At 34.7% G+C, this 16,332-nt stretch overlaps 2 protein-coding genes across 2 annotated transcripts; both read left to right on the top strand.

Annotated features, from left to right (window-relative positions):
* Nucleotides 1–786: 786 nt before the first annotated feature.
* Nucleotides 787–8,847, top strand: LOC129488556 (olfactory receptor 5D13-like). The gene is given in 6 exon segments (XM_063638661.1): nucleotides 787–860; nucleotides 1,062–1,109; nucleotides 1,492–1,674; nucleotides 3,841–4,441; nucleotides 4,443–4,727; nucleotides 8,668–8,847. Coding segments are annotated over 6 exon segments (1,371 nt in total).
* A 60-nt stretch (nucleotides 8,848–8,907) lies between these two features.
* Nucleotides 8,908–15,841, top strand: LOC129488550 (olfactory receptor 5D13). Its single transcript, XM_055290929.1, has 3 exons — nucleotides 8,908–8,966; nucleotides 12,716–12,744; nucleotides 14,898–15,841. Exons 1-3 carry the CDS (start codon nucleotides 8,908–8,910, stop codon nucleotides 15,839–15,841), a joined length of 1,032 nt encoding a protein of 343 aa, XP_055146904.1.
* Nucleotides 15,842–16,332: the final 491 nt, after the last annotated feature.

The following is a 16,332-nucleotide window of genomic DNA, read 5'->3' as shown; positions in this document are numbered from 1 at the left end:
AGATGGGTTTTTGGTGTGAATGTCCTTTCTGTTTGTTAGTTTTCCTTCTACCAGACAGGACCCTCAGCTGCAGGTCTGTTGGAGTTTCCTAGAAGTCCAATCCAGACCCTGTTTGGCTGAGTGTCAGCAGCGGTGGCTGCAGAACAGCGGATTTTCGTGAGACCACAATTTCAGCTGTCTGATAGTTCCTCTGGAAGTTTTGTCTCAGAGGAGGACCTGGCCGAGTGAGGTGTCAGTCTGTCCCTACTCAGGGGTGCCTCCCAGTTAGGCTGCTCGGGGTTCAGGGACCCACTTTAGGAGGCAGTCTGCCCTTTCTCAGATCTCCAGCTGCGTGCTGGGAGAACTACTACTCTCTTCAAAGCTGTCAGACAAGGACATTTAAGTCTGCAGAGATTCCTGATGAATTTTTGTTTGTCTGTGCCCTGCCCCCAGAGGTGGAGCCTGCAGAGACAGGCAGGCCTCCTTGAGCTGTGTTGGGCTCCACCCAGTTTGAGCTTCCTGGCTGCTTTGTTTACCTAACAAGCTTGGGCAATGGTGGGCGCCCCTCCCCCAGCCTCGCTGACACCTTGCAGTTTGATCTCAGACTGCTGTGCTAGCAATCAGTGAGACTCCATGGGCATAGGACCCTCTGAGCCAGGTGCGGGACACAATCTCCTGGTGTGCCATTTTCCAAGCCTGTTGGAAAAGTGCAGTATTAGGGTGGGACTGACCCGATTTTCCAGGTGCACCCCTTTCTTTGACTAGGAAAGGGAACTCTCTGACCCCTTGCACTTCCCAAGTGAGGCAATGCCTCGCCCTGCTTCAGCTGGTGCACAGTGTGTTGCACCGACTGCCCTGCACCCACTGTTTGGCACACCCTAGTGAAATGAACCCGGTATCTCAAACAGAAACGCAGAAATCACCCATCTTCTGTGTCACTCACGCTGGGAGCTGTGGACCAGAGCTGTTCCTTTCAGCCATCTTGGCTCCACCCCTCTATAATTGAAACATTTATTGAAATATATTACAAACTCCTGCCTGCCACTTTTATTGCGATTTGCTTTTTTTTTTTTTTTTTTTAGTTCTCCACAGGAACTTTCCTGGAGTCCACTAATCTTTGCAAAAGAAGCGTTAGTAAATGAATAAGTCAATTCCTTCTGCACTTAAGTGAGTTTTTCAATTCTTACTTTATATAACTTTAGAAGGAAAAAAGTGTGTTCCAATAATCTGCAGGAGGCAAACCCATATGTAAATCTAACTGCCATTCTGTTAACTAGGAATATTATCTTTCACCATATTTATTAATATTAATTTGCCTGTATTCTTTTTATCACAATATTCTTCTTCTTTTTATGGTCACAAACTTTAGTTTCAATAAGTAATAAGAATTGTATGCTATATTGTATAATTTGCAAATACTTGCATTATTCCTTGGAATAATTCTTAGAAAAAAAGTTTTGAGGTCAAGGCCAATATTTTATAATTTGATAGTTTCTAAAATGCCTATTACAGTGCTGAGTACATAGCAAATGCACAATCGGATAGCCACGTTGGGTGTCACTACAAAAGAGGGAAAGCTTGTGCACAGCACCTTGAGCCCTCATTCAGCTCAACAAGGGTGACACTTCCTGGGGCTAAATGGGAGATTGTGAACTTTGGCCCCAAGTCTTTCAGTAAAGAAATAGAGTGTAGGAAGTGGGTTGAAAAGTGCCACACATAGAAAGGGTGTTTGGGTAACAATAAGTTGAATATATATTATAAAATCCATATCTTTGATGGAAATGATTTTCTTTTCAAGCTCAGCCTGCTCAGAGTTTGTTAGAACATCCTTAGGAAAGAATATATATATCGGAAAATGCTTGAAAAAGTGTGTTCAGTTAGGAAATTTGCACTCAATGAGTTTTGTGTCAAACTAAAACATGAGTTTAGAAAATAACAACAAATGTAGATAATCAAATCACAGGTGTCAAATGAAGTGAATTTAAAAGAGCAATTAAAGAAAGAAACCGCATGGATATGTAAGTTATACATAAAATACTTTTATATGTAACCCTAACCCTAACCTATATAATTCTCTCTATATAGAATATTTTACATATATATATATATATATATATATATATATATATACTGCATGCACTTATGTTTTCTGCAAAATATAGGTGCATGCAGTATATTGTCTTGGAGGCTAAACATTGTAACAACTCTGTGTAAACTATAGAGTGTTTAATTTCAGCTAATGATAAAGCATAGAATTTTTACAGAATGCTGTGTGGAATGGTGTTCTTTTTATGCCTACTGCTTTTTTTGGCTTTCAGTAAGCAGTCATGACATGGTGTCTGGATTAAACTGGCACAAAACAGTAGTTGAATTATTTTGAATGAACTCAGAACATTTAAAAAACATCCAATGCCTCATTTTCCCTTCTAACTCTCCTTGTTTTATTCTAATTCAAGATGCTTAGGTCTTATGGGGTTTCACTATAGCTACTTGTTCTGTAGGACTCAGGGTGTGCCTCAGTGCATTGTGAGTTTACAATGTGGTCCTGATTTAATAGGCAAGTCCAGCTTCTTTAGTATTATTATAAACTTTTACCCCAATACATGTACAATATGTGGCTAGATTTATTCACTCATATATACATTCATTTATTCAATAAAGATTGTTGAGAACCTACTATGTCCTAGCCTTCCATATTTGCCCTCATTAATATTATTTTATTGTAGGACAACAATTTGTTGAAATGGCAAAGAAGAAAACATGAGTAAAATATATATTACAAACGTTGCATAATATTGATATTTTTCAGGGTTTATAGTTACTGATAATTACATAACTACTATGACCATGATGAATGAGTCAAGTTGAGATAAAATTGTTGGAAAAGATGAAGAAACTAAAAGTGTAGGATATCGGAAAGATTATCTGTGTGTCTATTGCAAGCAATTCAATGCAAACAAAACAAAACAAAAATGTCCTAACCAAATAAAAACCATTGTAATTCTTCTGGAAGTGATGTCTCATCTTTGAAGATTTGGAGGAGAACTGAATTTTGATCACCTGAGAATGTTGTGGCAGAAAGTATTTCAGAATAATAAAAATGATCTGGATGTATTATTATTGTTTGCTCCCAAACCAAATCATTCTAAATATCTGATATTATAATATATCAAGAAAAGGTAACAGATTTTTTCATTTTTTCAATAATTATATAAATCTGGCTGATCAAGTGCATCATTCACATTATACAGGAAGAATCTGAAATATGTGGAAATAAATGTGTGATTAAATGTAGGGAGGTCATTGGAAAGGGAAATTCAGAAATAGCTATAGAAACAACTGTTACAAAAATGTAATGATCATTTTACTCCATCATTAATTTCCTTTTTGGAGTTCCAAGTTCTCATCATTTACTAGGTGAAGAAGTGAAAAAATTACCGAAACTCAAAATAAGCATTATATTGAAATGAAATAAAATGGAAATGCTTATCTTCCTCCATGATAAGCATTTTCACTAAACTCTGACTCATGCAAAAGGTAGACTGGCCCTTCTCATGAAGCCAGTTGCCTCTGAGGCTACTGAACTGGATCGTTTAAAATATACCAGAGCCAACTGCACTTTTGTTCTTCCTCTCTCAGTTCCCATATTTTATTATTACATTGACATACATTTTATATGCACTGTATAATTGTGATATTAGCAAATTCTAGCTTTTGAAACAACGTAATTGTTGAAACTAAGCACATTCATAAGTCTTTTTATAGATAATCACTAAACCTCTCAACATTTCTTCATTTTACTTGGCCTTGTCCAAATATTTCTTCTTGCATCTCTGAATCAACTTCCCTATTTTGTCCCAGGGACCAAGAAAATCAGACTTCTGAAGTCACCTTCATCCTCTTGGGCTTCTCAGAATATCCAGACCTTCAGATGCCTCTGTTCCTGGTCTTCCTGACCATCTACACAGTCACTGTGCTGGGAAACCTGGGCATGATCATGGTCATCAGGATCAGCCCCAAACTCCACACCCCCATGTACTTTTTCCTCAGCCACTTGTCCTTTGTTGATTTCTGTTATTCCACCACAGTTACACCAAAACTGCTGGAAAACTTGGTTGTGGAAGATAGAACTATTTCCTTCACAGGGTGCATCATGCAATTCTTCTTTGTCTGCATATTTGTAGGGACAGAAACATTCATGCTGGCAGTGATGGCCTATGACCGATATGTGGTGGTGTGTAACTCTCTTCTCTACACAGTTGCAATGTCCCAGAGGCTTTGCTCCGTGTTGGTGGCCACATCACACTCTTGGGGGATAGTCTGTTCCCTGACACTTACCTACTTTCTACTGGAATTATCCTTCAGAGGAAATAATATCATTAATAACTTTGTCTGTGAGCACGCTGCCATTGTTGCTGTGTTTTGCTCTGACCCCTATGTGAGCCAGGAGATCACTTTAGTTTCTGGCCACATTCGATGAAATAAGCAGTCTGATGATGATTTTCACTTCCTATGCTTTCATTTTTATCACTGTCGTGAAGATGCCTTCCACTGGGGGGCGAAAGAAAGCGCTCTCCACGTGTGCCTCCCACCTGACCGCCATTACCATTTTCCATGGGACTATCCTTTTCCTCTACTGTGTTCCTAACTCCAAAAGTTCATGGCTCATGGTCAAGGTGACCTCTGTCTTTTACACAGTGGTCATTCCTATGCTGAACCCCTTGATCTATAGCCTCAGGAAGAAAGATGTAAAAGAGACAGGAGGTTACTCATTACCAAATTATTATGTCTCATATTGTAAAATCTAGAAGATGTACTTATTCCTATTCAATAATATTGTGCAGAACTGCCCAAAAGTTGTAGAATTGCTAACAATCCAAATTCCTTTTTCAAACAGTAAAGCAGTGCATGTACTTAATGTAACCCCTAGTTAACTGGTTATTTGACATCTACTTAAATTCTAGTAGATTAGCTAACAAGTAATACAGTAATTTAATCTCTAATGATTTAACTTATCATTAAACAGAATTTGTCATGTAAAGATTTCTGAGTTAATATACATAACCCTTTTGTTGCTCAGTTAACCTTCTGTTCTTTTTCAGTTGTTGGAGAATGGGCTTGTAGATTTGTTCTGAAAATTTATAGCTTACCATGAAGGAAGATATAGCAAACAGAATACAGTAAGCTAAGACATGTTCAGCACTCAGACACTAAGTTTAAAAGTAATATTTATTTAATTCCACATAGGGCACATTGGTATATTATAAGTGTGTATAAGGCATAAGTCTGCCCACAAAGTCCAGAATATTGTTTGGTAAAATTGTATTGGTTAACATAAAATTTTATTTGATCATTGTTCATAATATATCAAAAAATGAAAATAGCCACATATTTTAGAAATAGACATTTTGAAATCTGAATTTGTCATTCATGACAATCTTGATTTTCATATAAGTTATAAATTTGATCCATAACAGAATACCATAAATGTCAGTGATACATAACATTAGGTAATTATTAATTTTTTGTCAATTGATTTGGCAGTCCTGATAATATCAGCTGGTGCATCTTGGTTAACATTATCTAGTCTAACGGGTCTAACAGGAACTCATAGACCTACATAACGATTAAGTAGCTCTGCCTCTGTATCTGTGGTCCTCTGAACCATTGGGCTAGCTGGAGTATTTTCTTCCAGTATTGATGGGTGAGTCACAAGGGGAATTGTACAACAAAAGCTAGTTCAAGCTTCCATTCGCCTCATGTTTTTTAGCATTATTTTAGGCAAAGAGAATCACATTGCTGGACTCAAAGTTAATGACTGAGGAAGGGTATCTGCCTCTTATTATAGAATTGAAAAGTTACGTGGCAAATAATGTAGATACACAGAGGAATGGAGGATTCTGCCTACTATTTCTATATATCTAAATTGTTGGGAAATTTTATTTAATGGGAAATTATCCTTCTTATTCCAGATAAATTTTTGTCATAGTTTGACAAAAGTCTTCTAAAAATTGATGAGACATTTAATCGACTTAACTAAATGACTGTTTTTTTTCGATTGTCACTTGCTGTTGATAGTTAATGTTTAAGAGGAAAGACAAAGTCTTGGTAAATTTCCATATGTCATGGTTCCTGTATTCCTGACTTTCATGTTCAAATAAAAATGGCAATTTCCTTTACTATAAAGTTTATTATAAAACTATTTAACCTAAGCCATTTATCTGATGTTTAGCAATACATAAAAATATTTTTAACAAATCATATTATATAACTATAGTATTGCATAATTTATTTAACTTCTAATTGTTCATCAAACAGAGGACATATACACTTAAATAAATGTTCCAGCCAAGTACATTAATAGGTTGTGTGTATGTTAATAAAAACATTTTAAGAAAAAGAAAAATGCATTTAGAGAATGTGAAAACAGTATAAAATGAACTATACTTGGCACATTCTAAAGGTCCTTGGATTTAAAATTCTATTTGAAAAAAATGTGATAGATATTAGGTAAATTATAATTTGTAAACTATAATTAGCTTTCTATGTTGTAGGAGAAAACAAAACAATAACTTTGAAGAAAACGGGCTTATTACAGTAAGATGGCTATGAACATTTCTGTCGGAATCTTTTTAGAGGCACATACAGCACTTTTGTTTCCTTTTACAAGTACCTAGGAGAGATAGCCGAGTCATATGGTAGGTGTACCTTTAACTTCTTAAGGAATTTCCAAATGATCTTTAAAGTGGCTATACCATTTAAAATGCTACTAGCCGGGTATGATAATTCTGATTGTTCCCCATCTTGGACAAATAACTATATGGTCATTAATTTCAATCTTAGAAATTCTTATAAGTATGTAATAGTATCTTATTGGATTTCTGTTTGCATTCATCTAATAAGTAATTAAGTTGAATATATTTTCATGTGATTATTGGTTATTTGTATTTTTTTGGTAAAGTCTATGTTCAAATGCTCTGCCTATTTTTAATTTCAATTCTTTTCTTATTATTGGGGCTTGATAATTATTTATATATTATAGATACAACTTTTTTTCTCCTCAAATGTGTGATTTGAAACATTTCTTTGAATATGTGGCTTATCTTTCATCCTCTTTAGAGTGTGTTTTGAAAAACAGATATTCTGGATTTGTGTAATAATATATATAGAAATGCAAAGTAAGTGAAATACCCAAAAATATTTTTAAAAGAAAATGATTGGAGGAATTGAAGGTTTACTATAAAACAAAAGGAAACAAACCAGTGTGGTTTAGGTATAAAGACAGACAAATTGAGACGATAATAGAATAAATAAAATAGAATCCAGATATAATCCAAGAAGCATATAATCAATTGATCTTTGAAAATGTATCTGAAAAAAACTGGATAATTGAATGGGGGAAAATAACCTCATCTCCTGCCTCTCTCCATAGAAAATTAATTCGATATTTATTATCAAATTAATTAACCATAACAGCTGAAACACTAAGGCCTCTGGAATAAAGAACAGGAGATTATCTATATGAAAATTGACAAATGAGACTGTCAATAATTGAAAGCTGCTTATCATCAAAATAGATCATTATCAAAAGAAGAGACAACCCATAGATTAGAAGTAATTATCTGTAGACTGGGATTACATATTAACAATATATAGAGTTGTCAATTACTAAATATATATCTAACAAATAATAAGAAAATTAAATTAAAATAGACTAATGTGCAATTACTTTGTAAAAATATATGGATGGATAATAATCTCACAAAAATATTCTAACAGTATATGTTTTCAAGGGAATGTAAATTAAATATCAATTTACACACTGTGATTGCTTGAAGTTTTAAAAATAACGAATATTTTAAAAAGGCACAAATACTAGTTTTCAGAAGTTTTCATTCCCTGTGGTCACATCATCCACTAATATATCGCTTTCCAAAACTTTTAGATATATATTTTGAAGTTTTCTCTCTAGCTTTTTTAATGTTGTCTATATCTCTATCTTTGCTGCAAGTTGTATCAGTTCCTCACAGATGTCACAAAATTTATTAAGTTTCTGTAATAGCTTTTTGGCCTTAGAAACACCTTTCATAGTCTGGTGAAGCATATGAGATCTTCTTTAGAAAAACAATTAAAAATAAAATAGATATAAATATAAATCGAACATATTATATTTATATAAAATTACCAAATATTAAAAATATTAACTTGTATGGACTTGTATAATATTTGTGCTTTATTATCCATATTAGATAATATCTACATACATGCATATTAACTACTATAATTTGGAATAAGGATGATCATAGTAATATTTTTAGATAGGTTATAATATATAAATAATAAAAATATATCTGTGATTTATATGGTTAGAGTATTGCTAACAGTACTATGGTTTGTGATCTACTTTCATAATTAAAAACACACTAAATTTCATTTAGAGTTAAAAATAATTATGTATTTTTTCCATGTTATTTCATCATAAACTACGTTGTATAACAGATCTGTAGAACTTATTCATCTTGCATAACTGAAAGTGTGTACCCCTTGAACAACAGCTCCCAATTTCCTCCTCCCCCTAGGCCCTGGCAAACACCTTTCTACTCTCTGCTTCTATGAGTTTGGCTCTTTTAGATACTTCATATAAGTAGAATCATAATAATGTAGGACATTTTCTTGACCCCTTCACAGGTCTTGCAACGGTGGTGCCTTGTTTACTCAGCCTGCCTTGCTCAACCCCTTGCTGAAGGGAGTGTGCAAGTGAAAGAGTGCAGGAACTGGAGTGAGCAAGTGCAGAACCAGCTGCTTTGGTGCCAGCAGGAGCAAACTCCATATGAACCACAGGGCAGTATCCAGGTGGGGTGCTTGTGACCCCCAGACCCCAGAGGGTGTGTTAAAATGCTCTCTTAGCTGTGCTTTCTGCAGACAGCCATGTGTTACCAGCTCAATGGGCCCTTTACCTCATCACATGAGGAAATTGCCTTTCACCAGTAAGGGCAAAGGGCCAGGGTGACAAACCTTTTAGGTACCCACATCTGGTGCATCCTGAATTTTTGTCCGGTGCCCAAGACGAATGAGGTCATGTGGACGAATTGAAGGATGGCGAATGTGGAGAATTTTATCAAATGATGAAAGCTGCTCTCAATAGAGAGGGAGGAGCTGGAAAGAGGATGGGAAGGGAAGGTTGCTGTCCCCTGAAGTCAATCCGCCTCTCAGCCTTTCTTTTCTGAAGTCAAGTTGCTTCATCCAGCCACTGTCTCTGAAGTCAAAGTCACCTCTCTCTGACGTCCAACCACTTCTTCCTGAGGTTCAGCCACTTTTCTCTGCTAGCTGGGTCTGGGGTCTTATAAGCACAGGATGGGGGTAGGGTGAGCCATAGGTAGTTTTGGAAAAGAACATTCAATTGGTAAAAACACATTATTCAGAAAGAACCAATCAGGAGAGAGAAGACACATAGGGATGAAAATTCTCACTTTGGGCCACGGGTTTCAGGCTTTTTGGCTTGAAGGTGGGGTTTTGCCAATGACCTGCCCCTGTCTGCCTAGAATTTCTCTGCCTCCTGTCATTATCAAGAACATATTTGTACTTCTGTTGCTCATGTATCTAATTTAGCATAAGGCCCTCCAGGTTTATTTCTGCTGTCACATATAGCAGGATTCCCTTCTTTTTAAGGCTGAATAATATTCCATTTTATGTATATACCAGATTTTTTGTGTCCATTTATCTGTCAATGGGCGTTTAGATTGCTTCCATATTTTGAGTATTGTGAATAATGCTGGAGTGAACACAGCACTGTAGATATCTCTTCAAGATCTGGATTACAGTTCTTTTGGTTATATACCCAAAAGTGAGATTGCTGGGTCATATACTAATTCTAGTTTTAATATTTTAAGGAATGTTGATATGTTTCCCATGGTGGGTGCACCACTTTATATGCCCATCAACAATGGACAAGCGTCCTATATCTCCACATCCTCGCAACACTAATTATTATTATTATGTTTCATCATAGCCATACTAAAAGGTATGAGGTGATAGCTCATTGTGGTTTTGTCTTGTAATTCCCAGATGACTGGTGATTTCATCATCTTTTCATGTACATATTGTCCATCTGTATGTCCATAATAGAGAAATGTCTATTTAAGTCCTTTGCCTGTTTTAATTGGGTATTTCCCTTGTCTTGTTGAATTGTAGGAGTTCCTTATATATTTCACATATTAACTTCTTATAAAACATATGATTTGCAAATATTTTCTTCCATTTCATAGGTTGCCTTTTCACTCTGTTGATTGTTTCTTTTGCTGTGCAACTTTTTAGTTTGATACAGTTCCACTAACCTATTTTCACTTTTATTGTTTGTGTTTTTGTTGCCATGTTCAAGAAATAATGGACAAAACCAGTGTCAGGAAGATTTTCCCCTATATTTTCCTCTAGGCATTTTACAGTTAATGACCCTATATTTAATTTTTTAATCTTTTTTGAGTTGATTTTTGTGTATCATGTCAGAAGAGGGTCTGATGTCATTCTTTTGCATGTGGATATCCAGTTTTCCTAACACCATTTGTTGAAGAGACTATCCTTTTTCCCATTATGTATTCTTGGTACATTTGTTAACGGTTAGATGTCTGTATGTGTGTGAGTTATGTCTGGGCTTTCTATTCTGCCCAATGGTCTATGTGTCTGTTTATATGCCATTACAATACTATTTTATTTATTGCAATTTTGTAATATATTTTGAAATCAGGAAGAGTGATGCATTCAGCATTTTTCTCTTTTTTTCTTGTTTCCTTTAGCTGATTTGATCTTTTCTATGTTTACAAAAATTTTAGTTTTCTATTCTATTTTGTAAAAATAGAAAAGAAATCTAGATCTATGTGATTTTAATTGACATTGAATTAAATCGTTACATATATTTGAGTAGAATGAACATTTTAACAACATTAAGTTTTTTAATCCATGACCATGGGATGTGAAGCATAAAGTTAACAGAAGATGGAAATAATAAATGTTAGGACAGAAATAAATGAGATAAGTAATATAAAAAACAATAGAATAAATCAATAAAACTCAGGTTTTTAAAAAAATGTAAACATAATTGGCCAAATAATAGGTGGACCAAGAAGAAAAAGAGAAGACTCAAATATAATCAGAAATGAAAGAGGAAACATTGCATCTAACTGACCAATGCCATAGAAATTAAGAAGAATCAAAATTGACCACTATGAACAATTGTATTCCTACAAATTGGATGACTTATAAGAAATAAAAAAATTTTTAGAAATATACAACCTACAATGACTGAATCATGAAGAAATAGAAACTCTGAACAGATCAAAGACTAATAACAAGATTGAATCAGTAATCAAAAACCTCCTAATAAAGAAAATGCGGGACAAGACGGTTTCACTTGTGAATTCTACCAAACATATAAAAAGTACAAACACTAATCTTTCTAAAAAATTCCAACAATTAAAGAAGTGAGAACACTTTGAGACTCATTTTATGGAACTGGCATTATGTTGATAACAAAGACAGACAAAGATACTACAAGAAAAGGAAACCACGGGCGAATATACTCAATGAACAGATTCCTATTGCTTTTCTATCTGTAGTTCCTTAGTTGTATCGTGTCTGAGACACCATCAGCTCTTTTGCCCTTGATTTCCCTATGTGCTATATGAGGTCCTCTACAATGGAACGAGCTTTTTTCTGAAGACACATTTAAAGGGGTGTTGCATGATTCCCTCTTCCTCACATGCAAAATACAACCATAACCTCAGATGTACCATGATGATGGTGAAACACAAGTAGAAAGGAACATGAGCCTCTGCATTACTAACATGTAGCAGAGATGCCCAATGTTTAGGAGTGCATTTTGGACCTGCACTAGTGAGAAATAAATTTTTATTCTTTAAAAGCATGCTAGATAGAGTACTGAAATTAATGGATATATCATCCTTTCCATAAAGTGGCATTTTCCATAAACTGGTTTATTTTTAGAAACATGCAACCCAGTTTTTTCCAGATTCAATAGTCAGCATAAACATCTGAAGATCATTTAGCCATATTTAAAAAAGGCAAACACAAATTGTTTTCTATTAAAAAAAATGGTGTGACTACCCAATGAAGTTTGTATTGCTAACAAAGGATAAATAAATGATGTAGCATTATTTAGGCAGCTCTGTATTTCAACATATAATAACATAAATATATCTTCATAAAAAGAGAAAATAAATTCAACATGAGGTAATGATAGCTATCTCTGGACTACTGTTTTATAGCTGATTTTTCCCTTTCACATTTGTATTTTACACCTATGTAAAGTCAAGATACATTCACTATTACGATTAATTAAGTGGAGTTGGTAAGACAAATGTCAAGGGCTTTAGAAAGGCATTATACAAACAAGATATCACATGGGACAGTGTTATATTTAATTGCTCAAACGGTAGCCTCCAAGGCAATATTTCAGTGATATTCCCTAGTCACGAGGTCCCCAAGGCCTTGGGGGCATATATTTGTGACACAGTTTGGTGCTAGGACTTAGTTTCTCGATGTGACCTTATCTCTACTATCTGTCAGTTGTCTTAATAGGTTGGGTAAAAAAGTAACATTTAAAATCTTCAAGGAAATATACTCTCGAAACTTATACTGTTGTTTTCAAGTTTGTTTCTATTAATTAAGTACTAAGCGGGAGCATTATTGGAGTTCGTTAATTTCAGCAAAAGATCCTTCAGTAAACGAATCACTCAAATGCCTCTGTATTTAGGTGAGTTGATTTAGTTTTTTTTAATTTTATTTCAGAAGGAAAATACTGAGTTCTGGTAATCTTAGTATGAGACAAACACACTTGCAGGTTGAAGTGCCCCCAAATCCACTTTGTTCATTCAACAAGCAGAGGACCTATGTTGTCATATGCTGATTCCTTCTCTCTTTCAAATGATATCAATTCTGGTTTTCTCATTAGGCTCCCACCATGTACCCAGCAATGAAATCAATACTTTGGCAAATAAAGAAGAATAAAGCAAAATTGGCCTTACCTTTAAACTTTCTATACTTTCTGAGGAGATAAGTGAGACTAATAACCAAATCTGTAAATGATAGGATATGGTTTATGGTAACTGTGAGTTACAAGCACTAATGTTTGCAATATATACAGAGGAGAAGAAATAATGAGTAATCTTTATAACAGTAGATGGTAAAATAAAGCATTATAAAAGTGACTTTTATGTAAACTTTATGTAAATAAGCATGTGCTCTATAACAACTTGATACACCTATCATGACTTTGAGAAGAATGTGTTAGTGGTAATGAGATTGAATATCTAGATCTAAGCAGTTTGGGAAAATCCAGGCTGCACAATTCAGTTTTCATGCATTCATCAATAAAAAACATTTGGAATTGTTAAAGTCCTTGGCTCTCAGGTTAAAGTGATTACAGAAAATTATTCTTGCAATGTTGCAAAGGATATTTCAAATTGAGGACAGTGACTGGGAAATACAGTCATAATCTAATTATATAGTGTTAAGATTTTTATAAATAATTGTTTCAGGGAAATTGCTGAGTAATTGGTCCTTTTGGAAGATATCTTTCCTACAGGCACAAGCTTGTGGGAACTAGAGAAAGCTACTGTGTAATAGAAAAACATAAAGGAGAATGGGGAAAATATAGTTATGACTTAGACTAAAGCCAAAAATAAAATTCTACAGTACTTCCATTGTGTGGGTTCAGGAAACTGATTCTCTGCTTTGTATTCACAAATGTGTCCATATGTTGATAGCTGTCTGATATAGGCCTAATTTCAATAACTACTTAAGGTTTCTGAAACCACACTAATTAGCTATAATTCTAATAAATATAAAAGTGAATATCTAATATGCTTTATACCGTGTCTATAACCGCTACATTCGTTAGCAATCTTTCTGCTTCCATTCTACTGATTTAAATTTTATATCATGAATATATTATCATATTTTACCATTAAGGAAATGCCTAGTGGCATCAAGGCATATTCAAAGAATATTATGGTGTCCTGTTTGAGATGGGTCTTCCTGACACTTATTCTTGGCAAAGCTTTAAACTTAAATCAAAAGGACAGAATGTACTTTTCCTAAAAACTAATATTTATTTGCAGTACTCAGTACTTTCATGTTTATTATTGTTTGTCACCTACCTATCTTCTGAGATTTGCCACATCAGAAAATGAAAAACTTTTCATTTAAAATTGCTTCAACTATTTTATCACAACAGAAACATACATCACATATTTTGTTGCAATAATCTTCTCATAAGTGATATAATACATCATTAAAAATAACATGAAAATGTTTTCAAGTTGAGTTGGACATGCATGAGAAAGATTAGCATATTAGTGCAACACAGCTCCAGAATGTGTTAAAAGTATTGGATTACAGGGAATGACAAGGGTGTTAAAAATAAAACCACCAATAAAATGTTAAATTTACCATTTTACAGGAATGTTAACATTTTACAGTTTGTTAAGAGTTGTAAGTTAACTGTCTCATAGCTTTAGAGGTACGGCAGGAATGAAACTGTAGAAAAGTATATATTTCCTCCAACAGAAATATTTGCACTTATCTCAGATTCATGCAAACTTAAAGTGACTCTTCTCATGAAGCCTGCTGTCTTATTATCTGAAATATAGGAAGGTATACCCTGTTTTGTTATTCCTGTCTTAATTTTGTTTTTTATTATTACGTTCACAAAATAATCCTATTCAACTTGTAATTTTTATGTAAGTACTCTACCTTTTGAAATAATTTAACAGTGCAAACCTAGAATTTTCAGCAACACTCTTAATAAAGACCCACTAAGTCTCTCAGTATTTCTTCCTTTCTGTTTCTTATTGCACATATTGGTTTCTACTTCTCTGGATCAACTTTCTTATTTTTTTCCATAGGATTCAAAAAAAATCAGACTGCTGGAGTCACTTTCATTCTCTGGGTCTTCTCAGAATATCCAGACCTTCAGACGCCCCTGTTCCTGGTCTTCCTGACCATCTACACAATCACTGTGCTGGGGAATCTGGGCATGATCATGGTCATCAAGATCAACCCCAAACTTCACACCCCCATGTACTTTTTCCTCAGCCACTTGTCCTTTGTTGGTTTCTGTTATTCCACCACAGTTACGCCAAAACTGCTGGAGAACTTGGTTGTGGAAGACAGAACCATCTCCTTCACAGGATGCATCATGCAATTCTTCTTTGCCTGTATATTTGTGGTGACAGAAACATTCATGCTGGCAGCGATGGCCTATGACAGATTCGTGGCAGTGTGTAACCCTCTGCTTTACACGGTTGCAATGTCCCAGAGGCTTTGCTCCTTGTTAGTGGCTGCATCATACTCTTGGAGTTTAGTTTGTTCCTTAACATACACATACTTTCTGTTGACTTTATCTTTTTGTAGGACTAACTTCATTAATAACTTTGTTTGTGAGCATGTCGCCATTGTTGCTGTGTCCTACTCTGACCCCTACATGAGCCAGAAGGTCATTTTAGTTTCTGCCACATTCAATGAAATAAGCAGCCTGGTGATCATTCTCACTTCCTATGCTTTCATTTTTATCACTGTCATGAAGATGCCTTCCACTGGGGGGCGCAAGAAAGCGTTCTCCACGTGTGCCTCCCACCTGACCGCCATTACCATTTTCCATGGGACTATCCTTTTACTCTACTGTGTTCCTAACTCCAAAAGTTCATGGCTCATGGTCAAGGTGGCCTCTGTCTTTTACACAGTGGTCATTCCCATGCTGAACCCCTTGATCTATAGCCTCAGGAATAAAGATGTAAAAGAGACAGTCAGGAAGTTAGTCATCACCAAATTATTATGTCATAAAATATAATGCTAGAAATATTAATTATTTATCCTTAAGAGCAGCAGTGCAGTTGTTCAATAACTAGTCACTGCATGAAATTATGATAACCCTCCAACTGACAGTAAAATATCTATTCACACTGATGTTTAGTAAAATAACTTTAAAGTTATAAATACTGTAAGTATGACATCTCAGACCATTTAAACTAAATTTTTGATCCAGAATATTGTAATACAAAAGTTTTTGTGTTTGTATATGTTTATTGTGATTGTCCAGGTCAAATTTCAGTTCGATTTAAATCTTGCAAAATGTAAAAATTTTTGAGATGATCTGAAGAATAGTAGTTTATAATGAGGAAGTTTACCTGATAACATAAAATTACTATGATAAGAGCTGTTTAGTATAAAACACTATCTACAAAATAATTACAATTAATTCTGTATGCACAACTTTGTCATTAGAAGATTTGCAGACAAACAAAAATAAATAAGAATATTATCTTCCTTACAAAGTCCAGA

The sequence above is a fragment of the Symphalangus syndactylus genome, chromosome 1 (assembly GCF_028878055.3).
Source record: "Symphalangus syndactylus isolate Jambi chromosome 1, NHGRI_mSymSyn1-v2.1_pri, whole genome shotgun sequence".
NCBI classification, from domain to species: domain Eukaryota; kingdom Metazoa; phylum Chordata; class Mammalia; order Primates; family Hylobatidae; genus Symphalangus; species Symphalangus syndactylus.
This window is presented reverse-complemented; position numbering and strand designations above follow the sequence as displayed.

Bases quoted from the DNA above. Each gene is read 5' to 3' on its own strand.
- LOC129488550 (XM_055290929.1), top strand. From the start codon at position 8,908: ATGTGTTACCAGCTCAATGGGCCCTTTACCTCATCACATGAGGAAATT. The intron at 8,967-12,715 runs GTAAGGGCAAAG...GATCCTTCAGTA, and splicing joins GAGGAAATTGCCTTTCACCA to AACGAATCACTCAAATGCCT. The intron at 12,745-14,897 runs GGTGAGTTGATT...TTTTTTCCATAG, and splicing joins CTCAAATGCCTCTGTATTTA to GATTCAAAAAAAATCAGACT.